Source organism: Octopus sinensis, unplaced genomic scaffold (assembly GCF_006345805.1).
Source record: "Octopus sinensis unplaced genomic scaffold, ASM634580v1 Contig18111, whole genome shotgun sequence".
NCBI lineage: Eukaryota > Metazoa > Mollusca > Cephalopoda > Octopoda > Octopodidae > Octopus > Octopus sinensis.
Window position 1 is genome coordinate 20,001 of NW_021835552.1, and position 10,385 is coordinate 30,385.

General features: G+C 37.1%; 1 protein-coding gene across 3 annotated transcripts in view; it reads right to left on the reverse strand.

Moving 5' to 3' along the window:
• The window catches only part of LOC118761862, a 27,764-nt gene extending 19,081 nt beyond the window's left edge, over positions 1-8,683 (reverse strand). Inside the window, exons 1-2 of one of the 3 annotated variants that reach the window (XM_036500027.1) lie at positions 7,585-8,683; positions 1-1,286 (exon numbers count right to left, since the gene is read on the reverse strand). The exon at positions 1-1,286 is cut by the window's left edge and continues 1,621 nt beyond it. In XM_036500027.1, the coding sequence (XP_036355920.1) occupies positions 1-1,088 (1,088 nt within the window). In that variant the 5' untranslated portion in view covers positions 1,089-1,286; positions 7,585-8,683. Of the gene's footprint in view, positions 1,287-5,297; positions 5,449-7,584 lie in introns of those variants that run through there. The other 2 variants (XM_036500025.1, XM_036500026.1) reach the window with 2 other exon arrangements.
• Positions 8,684-10,385: the final 1,702 nt, after the last annotated feature.

Consider the following 10,385-nt stretch of genomic DNA (forward strand, 5'->3'; position numbering starts at 1 on the left):
TCCACGAAATCGTTTATTGGGAATTTATTCATAACTATTTCTTTGATGGCACTGTTCTGAACAATTGGTTCCGTCACTGGAATTTCTACATTCAGTTTGATTTCGATTTTGCATTTGGGACACCAAATCCTAGTTGCCACGCACAAAAGATCGTTGTCTGTATAATCGGGTTTCACAGCAAATGCCATAAAGTTTTCTCTGTCGTACATCGACAGAGCCAAACTGTCGTGTACACTTCCGCTATCTCCGACAAGGGACTCGGCTTTACTAACTGACCTCAATGATCTTTCTGACTTCATTGATCGCTCAGACTTCACGGATCTTTCTGATCTAACAGATCTCATTGATTCCCGACGGCTCTCACTTCTTGCTCCAGTCGGGGTCTTGGGGATCTCCACGTCATTGGCTATATTCTTTTTGCTGGCCTTTTCTTCGGGTTTCTCTTTCTTTGCTCCTTCTTCATCACTATCTTCAAACGGGTTATAATTTTTATTCGGGGGTTGCCCATCGTTAGCCTCTTCGTTATTTTCGCCACTATTAACCACTTCCTCTTTCTTTTCTTCCTCATTCTTCTTATCGTTTTCATTGTTTTCTTTCTCATCGTCTTTCTTCTTTTTCTCTTCTTTCTTAGCGAGATTCTTCGCTGACCTTCGACTTGAAAAGAAAAATGAGAACCGGCTGCGCACTGGAGGTTTCTCCGGGGGCTCTTCTTCCTCGGGCGGTTTATCTGAAGTAGGTGTATCCGCAGCCGGTTCATCAGTCTCTACTGCTTCGTCTTCGGTGGTATTGGCTTTACTCACCGATGACTTCCTTGATATTATCGCTGTTGAACAGGTACTGTCAATACTGCTTCGCTTACTCAACGTTGCCGTTGATGCGACGCTCGCTTTTTCCAGATCCATTTCTCTTCGTGCCAACAGGGCGTCTTTCCGTCGCACGATAGACTCGATGGCCCGCACCAAAATCCGATGAGTCAAACATCGTTCACAAAACGTATGCAAACAAGGGAATCGCCGTGGCGGTGTGGTGAATCTATTTTCGCATAGATTGCAAGTTAATATGTTTTTGTAAGACATTTTGATCCTCATAGAAGCATTACAGACGGACCATTTCGAATAAATGTGAAATTATACACTTACGTAGAGGCACATATAGAATTAAGAAGACATAGTTAGAAGATTGTATGGAGACTCTGTTGCCTTATCTGCATCAAGCCTTCGGTCAGGACCAAATGAACAGTTGTCACCGATATGAAGTCTTCGAGGGACCCACGTCACGAATGCGACCTGGAAAAGAAATATTAGAACATATGTAGATAAACAAATAAATATACATATTTAGTTATACATGAAATATATATATATATATATATATATATATATAGTGGCAAGTACAAAAACAGCCTTGTGCAGGTAATTACATATATACATACAAATATACATATATATATATATAAATCTATATACATATTCTATCTCTATAATACAGATTCTATCCCCCTCTCTCTTTCTCTCTCTCTCTCTCTCTCTCTCTCTCTCTCTACATATGTATATATATATATAGATAGATAGATAGATAGATAGATAGATAGATAGATAGATAGATAGATAGATAGATAGATAGATAGATATTGTTACGTGTTAAATAACCACCTAAGGGATATCAAATATCTAAAGAATTTACTGGCTTTTTACCGATATGAATAACAATTTTATGAACTATCGCTCATAACAAATAGGTAAATAAATAAAGAAAATATGCATACAGTTTATCAATATAGTAATATAAATTATTGTGTTGGGGCATAATTATTGTGGTTGTTTTTCAAGGAATTCTAATCGGCAAAAACAATAACAATATATAACAAAAATATCTTTCATTTTCTCTACACACACACATGCACGCATTTGCACAAACACATAATAACATAAGTTTATTCATCCAGAATAGATAACATCGAGTAGCGCGTTATACTTATCTGAGAAGAGTTCATTTCTAAAAAAACAATGAATCTATTGCAAACTATCTAACTTTTCGATCCGAGACGTTTTATAAATACCACCACTTCAAGAAGCACCTACTACAAACCTGGAGGTTCACAACATGACCTAATTGAACAAACCAAATTAAATCTTTCCCAGGAAGGATCAAATGTTCACTCTATATTTCTCTGCTGTTTTAACACACTAATGAGCCCCGTTGATCTTCCTATACAACAATAACAGATATAGTAGGCGCATGAATGACCGTGTGATAGGAAGCTAGCTTACCAATAACATGGTTCTGAGTTCAGTCCCAGTGCGTGACACCTTGGGCAAGTCTCTTCTACTATAGACTTAGGCGGTCTAAAGCCTTGTGAGTGGATTTGGTAGACGAAAATGAAAGAAGCCATTCGTATATGTATACATATGTATGTGTGTATGTCTGTGTATGTGCGTGTATGTGTGTATGTCTGTGTATGTGAGTGTATGTGTGTATGTCTGTGTATGTGTGTGTATGTGTGCGTGTGTGTTTTCCCCACCATCGCTTGACAACCGACGTTTACGTGTTTACGTTCCAGAAACTGAGCGGCTCGGTAAGAGAGACCGATAGAATAAATATTAGGCTTACAAAGAATAAGTCCTGGGGTCGAGAGTAAAGGCGGTGCTCCAGCATGGCCGCAGTCAAATGACTGAAACAAATAAAACAATAAAAGAAAATAGTCTCTCTTTCTTCTGTTCACTTTCCATTTTTCTATTCTTATTTCCATGTAGCAAAATGGATCAATTCCTAACAATATCGTTTTATGCTCCAAATCAAATCTACAAAGAAATAATTGTCCTGATTCCATTTCAAATTCTATTCTCAATTCCATGCAGCAGGATGTTTATTTCGCCATTTCCATCCATATTTTATTCATTTTTCTTCTTTTTCATTCTATTATTTGTTTCACTCATGTGACTCCGGTCATGTTTGAGAAGCGCCTCTAGTCCAACAAGCCGACCCCAGGACTTCGTAAGCCTAGTACTTATTGTATCGGTCACTTTTGCCGAAGCGCTAAGTTACGTGACGTAAACACACCAACATAGGCTGTCAAGCGATAGTGGGGCACAAGCACAAATATATACTTATACATACACATCTGTATATATATATATATATATATATATATATCCTCTCACACCGTATCCGATGAAGGGATATAATTAATAAATATCCTAGATAGAAACAGCTTGTAGGACCTTCTATCCTGGTTTTTTTATCTTATTACGCAAATAAATTCATAAAGATATATATATTATATATATATATATATATTATATATATATATATATATATATATATATATATATTATATATATATATATATACATATATTCATGTATTCGACGGGCTTCTTTCAGTTTCCGTCTGCCAAATCCACTCACAAGGCTATGGTCTGCCCGAGGCTATAGCATAAGACATTTGCTCATGGCGCCACGTAGTCGAACTGAACCCGGAACAATGTGGTTGGTAAGCAAACTACTTACCACACAGCCACTTTTGCGCCTGTCCTACCAATATTTTGCGTTCTTGAAATTCCTTTCTACATGGTAAGGGAAATAATTCGCGTACAAAACTTTGAATACAGAAAACTATAAAGTAACAAGTAATATATCATTTACAAGGTACAGTCATTGAAATGCGACCATGCTGGGGCACCACCTTGAAGGGTTAAATGGAACAAACCAACCCCGATACTTACTTTGAGTCTTTAAGTCTTCTATCGAGATGCGTTACGTAAAGACAATATTGCGGAGGGAGTAAACTAATCAACAAGAATTGCCAAGCGGTAAGTCTATGCGACAAGCACCAACACCGGCCGCCAAGCGGAGGAGGGGGACAAGCACAAAAACAGCGAAACATACACACACACACAAAACACTGTAAATAATATTCTTGATAAAGAATAAGATATATATATGTATATATATTAGTATATAAAAATATGTATATATTTATTATATATTATATATATTTATACTTACACATTTATATACATATATATAAATATGTGTGTATATATATAAGTATACAAATGCGTATATATACATATATATATGCGTTATTTTTTATGTATGTATAAATGGATAAATAGATAGATATACATTCATACATATCAATAGACACGCAACATATATACATATATATTATATATATATATATATATACATACATACATATATATATATGTATATATATATATATATATACCTGCGTACAAATACTTACTGACATATGAATGTATAAACATATACATTTAGATACAAATAATGTAAGCGTACGAGCATGCATAATGCATGCAAGTCCTCATCGCGTTTCAAAATTGGAGGTGACATCTTGAAAATAATATAATAAAAGACAAAAAAACAGAATAATTATAGAAATCAATCAATAAAAAAATGATTGCATTTTCAGACATTGGTTTGTCTCTGACCGATTTCAATGATGTTATTTCTAAAAGCATGACGACTCTCTATCTGTCTCTATGTAATTTACCGTCGTCTTCTTCTCATCTGTTCTTCGCTATCCTGTTTCTTAAACTTTTTATCAATCGACATCTTTTGAATTAGCAGACCCCTTTTGCCTTCTTTGTAGTTCCTTACATTATGGTGACTTCAAGCCTTATTTGGGACCAAATCGCATAAAATAAATAACAATCTAATCTCTCTTCTTTGATTCTTTACAGAACAGAATTGAAGACTGTTTGTTCCTTCTCGAGCCACGCCTGGCTCATAAGAGCCGGTTTCCCGGTTTCCTTGGCGTATAGGTTTCCCCACCTGAACGGGACGCCGCTAAGCTGCAAGATGCAGGAGGAAAGAGTGAGAGAAAGTTGTGGCGAAAGTATCTGCAGACGTTCGCCATTACCTTCCGCCGGAGCCGCGTGGTGCTTTGGTGTTTCGTTCATAAAGACACACATCGCCCGGTCTGAGATTCGAACCCGCGATCCCTCGACCGCGAGTCCGCTGCTCTAACCACTACGCCTTGTGCCTCTACGAATTGAAGACTAGTTAGAAATTACTTTCACCGGTCCTTACCAGTGCATCATTAGTACTTAATTCATTTAAAACGGAGAGAGAGAGAAATAAAGAGCGAAAGAGACAACGCTTAAACAACATCTGCTGTATGAGCGCAATATGAACAATCGGTTTTGTTTTTGCATATTAGTGAATCAATACTCTCGTTGTAGCTAGGGATTAATTGACTCAAGTAGCGAGACGACTTGTTTCTACATCAGTTTATAAACAATTTTCTATGAGGACGTTTAATAAACTTACATGTAATTTAGTTGTACAAATTGACTTTCTACAATTTGTCTTTCGACCATGGCCAGCTCTCTGTGGAAATCAGTGTGACTAAAAAAGCTTCATAAGTTTTCCAATCGTCGTCAGTTCATCAAGTTTTCGACTGATGCAATGGCTGTTGCTCGCTGCAACTTATAGAAGCAAATCTAAATGTTTCCACTCTCGTTCATTCCCTCTTTTTCACCCACGCATATAATCTCTCTTTTTCTCTCTCTTTCTATCTATCTATTTATCTATCTATCTATCTATCTATCTCCCCGTGTCCTTTCTCTATCTCTGTGTCCTCTCTCTTCCTCTCTCAGTCACTCTCTTCCCACGTCCTCTCTCTCTCCGCTCTCTCTCTCTCTCTCTCTCCTCTCTCTGCTCTCTCTGCTCTCTTTTTCTCTCTGATCTCTCTCTCTCTATCTCTCTCCGTACTCTCTCATTCTCTGCTCTCTTTTTCTCTTTCCTCTCTCTCTCTCTGCTCTCTTTTTCTCTTTCCTCTCTCTCTCTCTTCTCTCTGTCTCTCTCCCTTCTCTCTGTCTCTCGCTCTCTTCTCTTTATCTCTCTCTTTCTCTTTCCTCTCTCTCTCTTTTCTCTTTTTCTCTTTCCTCTCTCTCTCTCTTACCTTTCTCTCTCTCTCTCTTTCTCTCTTTCTTTCTCTCTCTTAATTACATAGACTAAACCTGCTTTATCCTCTGACCGTGAGGCTTGTCTCTATAGCGTGCACCAATCTCTTTTCCCCTTCGAGAACAAAGCTAACATTCCGGACAAAACCGATTGCTAAGAACGACGGCAGAACAGCAACGAAATCCTAAAAGTATTTCTTTTTGCAGTCATTTGAACCGGAAATCCCAATCCGATATTGGCAACATCGACAAATGATCCGTTTAATAATAAATTTTCGTATATTCCATCTTCCATCTTGCCTTTGCCATATACATAACAATCTCTGTGTAAATGACCAGGCTTTACCAGTAAACCACTCAGTTTATTATCCCATATATATATATATATATATATATATATACATGTATATAGGCGCAGGAGTGCCTGTGTGGTAAGTAGCTTGTTTACCAACCACATGGTTCTGGGTTCAGTCCCACTGCGTGGCACCTTGGGCAAGTGTCTTCTACTATAGCCTCGGGCCGACCAAAGCCTTGTGAGTGGATTTGGCAGACGGAAACCGAAAGAAGCCCGTCGTATATATGTATATATATATATGCGTGTGTGTGTTTGTGTGTCTGTGTTTGTCCCCCCCCCCTACATCACTTGACAACCGATGCTGGTGTGTTTACGTCCCCGTCACTTAGCGGTTCGGTAAAAAGAGACCGATAGAATAAGCACTGGGCTTACAAAAGAATAAGTCCCGGGATCGAGTTGCTCGATTAAAGGCGGTGCTCCAGCATGGCCGCAGTCAAATGACTGAAACAAGTAAAAGAGTAAAAGAGTAAAAGAGATACATATACACATAAACCCACACATAAATACATAAAATTTAGATATGTTGCGACCAAAGATTGGCGCAGGCCATGTATGCATATCCATACATACATATATATTCTCATTCCCAGGTTCGAAATTTCCCCAAGACACCTGAAGAAGGCTGGAGGGTATATCAGCGGAACTGCTGTGTTAACAACAAACACGATGAGGACAAATATCCGTCAAATGTAAATAACGTAAATTATGTACAGAATTCCTTATCTTAAATATAGAACTGAACAACAAAAACAACTATGAAAGATACATTGGATAATGTGATCAAAGATGACTGTAAAAAGATGGTAATATCATCACTGGAACTTCTTTGATTACCGATCTGCTTGGTTTAGTTGACCTGGGGTTAAACATCGACTTGGGGAATCACATTGGATAATACATAGATAGGTCCACGGCAGGAATGCGTTTGTTAACAGAAGTTCCAAATCAAGATAGGTGAAAAAAAAATAGCAGCAATGTGGAATGACACCGTGGATAATGTAATAACAAGTAGTTACAGGATGGCGGGATCGTCATGGCTAGAACGCCATTTATTACAGATTTGAATTAGAACTTTTGACCTGGGGCTAGACGACATGAGAAAACAACAACACAAACAACTACAACAACAACAGCCTTCTTATATTTCTAGCAGTTTCTTTTCTCGAAGGTTAAACCTCGACCATAATATAATTGTCATAATTACTTTTTTACTATAAAAGCTGTGAATAAATCGGTTAATTATTTAATCAATTAATTTAAATTAGACTAATTGGATATAACTATTGAAAATGAATACCTTTCAGTCCACATCTATTTTGTTGTTGTTCCCTCGGGTTTATTGCACTTATATGGTTTGACGAGTTGTGTTTAGAATAAGTCCAAAATCCATATCTCCAACAAACAATATTCAAATTCCTGGTCAGTTTTATTCTAATACGCCATTATTCCTAACAGTTTCCGAAATAACTCCGGTTATTTGCTGAAGACCAATAAATACTCTTACAGGTAACATACGACATTCGAATTTTCTCCAGCTCTGTAGCATTGGCAGTACTATAAAATTCATATCACAAAGGTATGGTCTTCAGCTTCTCTGCAACGGTTTCTCTATGTCTGGCATGCAGCTCAACTGGACATCGTGTCCGAAATATTTCCAGCTATTTGCTTGAGTCCAACATTCTTACTAACACCATCCGACATCCAAATTTCTCCAGCTATTTAGGAGTACCAGTAATCTAAAATTCATACCACAAAAAAAGCACGATCTCTGAATTGTCTGCAAAGATTTTCCAAAGTCCAGAATTCATCTCAACTGCATATCACGACCGAAGCGCCTCAAGCTCTTTACCAATCGCCTGGAGTATTGTAAATCGGAATTTTCTCTGGGTATTTGTGAATGTCCGAAATTCATACCAGCTTTTTTTATGCAGCAAATTACGGTCAAGCTGTTTATTATTCACAACAGTCATACAATCTTCGGTCTCAATCCAAATTCCTCTCCAATTTCTTTAGCCATTGTTTAAAACCATGATTCCGTTGACTAACCAAAGTTTCTGCCAGTTTGCTTTCTCTATTTTTTCTTCTTTTCGACGCAAAACTAAGTCAAAACTCAATACACTTTTCAGCTACATGTTATTATTTTTTTCATCATTATTTTTTTTTCCGCCGTTTTATCATGAAACCATTTCCTAAATGAGAGTTATATATGATAGACAGTTCGACATCTCTCTAATGAAGTTTCACTAATTATTCAGAACACCGATCGATAACGAGTTGTGACAACATATAGCTGTATGTACGAATGTGGGGCATGTGCGCTGGTTGGTCGTTGGTTCTCTCTAAAAGTGTGCCAGTCGCCTGTGAAAAGGAGAATGTTTTGTTAATGTGATTGTGCTTACTGCTACGTATGCCTGCGCGCGCGTGTGTGTGTTGTGTGTGTGTGTGTGTGTGTGCGTGTGTGTGTGTGTGTGTGTGTGTGTAAGTGTAATGAATGTATTAGACACTGAAAATTTTTTGATATTAATTCAATAAAAACTAGTTAAATATTAGGCAATGTGCTTCATTTAATTATTCATGGAACATATGTGGACACACGTACGCATACGTTTATACGCAGTCACACACACACACACACACGCACACACAAACACATGTATATAAATATGATTATATATTAATGAGGATTTACACTTAGACATACATAAATATATACACCCACACAGAATTCTGCAGATAGATAGATAGATAGATAGATACATACATACATACATTGATGGATAGATAGAGAGCAGTTTTTTTTGTTTTTGCAGCTTTAGAAAAAGTATAAATATATGTGCATGTGTGTGTGTGGTGTGTGTACATGTATATATATGTATGTGTTTGTGTGTGGTGTGTTTATAAATATATATATATTTTTATATACATACATGTATGTATTATATATATATATATTATATATATATATATATATATATATATGTATGTATATATATATTTTATATATTTATGTATGTATACATATATATATACACACACATACACACACACTACACACACAATGAAATGAAAATTCAAGGAGCCTGGTGTTGCTCCTCAAAGTAAAATTGTTTAATTTTGTAGCTTCGACAAAAATATTTCCGTGTGAAGGTATGTCTATACATATTTAAGTACATAGAACCATACACACTGGCGGTGCCCCAGCCTGGCCACAGCCTCAGGGCTGAAACTTACAAATGGATAAAAGAATATATATATATATATATATATATTGGGTTATCCCTAAAAGCAGGTAATAATATTATCTTGTCTTTATTCTTAAGTACAAGTTTTGAAGACTGCGGTTCGATTTTAACAGTTATTTTTTCAAAGCTAGAATGGAATTGACAAAAGATCATATTCGGCATATTTTGTTTTATGAGTTCAATAGAGGCAACAACGCAGCGGAAAGTGCGAGGAATATTAATACAGTGTATGGGGATCGTACAATAAGCGTATGCTGGGAGGATCTGTAGATCTCGACGAGGACATCCTGCAAACCCCGGTGGAACAAAATCCCATTGTAACTGTTGAGGGACCAGCAGAGAAGCTTGGATTTGGTCATTCAACCATTCTCCGATATCTGCGTGCCATCGAAAAAGTCAGCAAATTGAGTCAATGGGTTCCTCACAAACTGTCTGAGTTTAATCACGCCGTACAGAGAGTGAATGTGTGCCCTTCTTTTCTGTCGCGTCTCACGAATGAAACTTTCTGGGATCGAATAGTGACCGGTGACGAGAAATTGGTTCTCCTAATATATATATATATATACACAAGTTTTCCCGCAATTTCCGTTCACAGAATTCTATCACAAGACATTGGTCTAGCCAAGCAATATCATAAGATACTTGCTCAAACAAGGTGCTGCACAATGGGATTGAACTTGAAGCTCCATCGCTGCAAACGCCGAACACATGATCTCAGTATAAACAGCTGTTTGAAAATGTCACTGCGACACAATGAAACTAAATGCATGATATCATATGTAAAACACCATAAAATGCAATTTGCAGAATTCAAAATGAATTCAAATTAGCAGAGAGCATGTATGTACAGGGTATC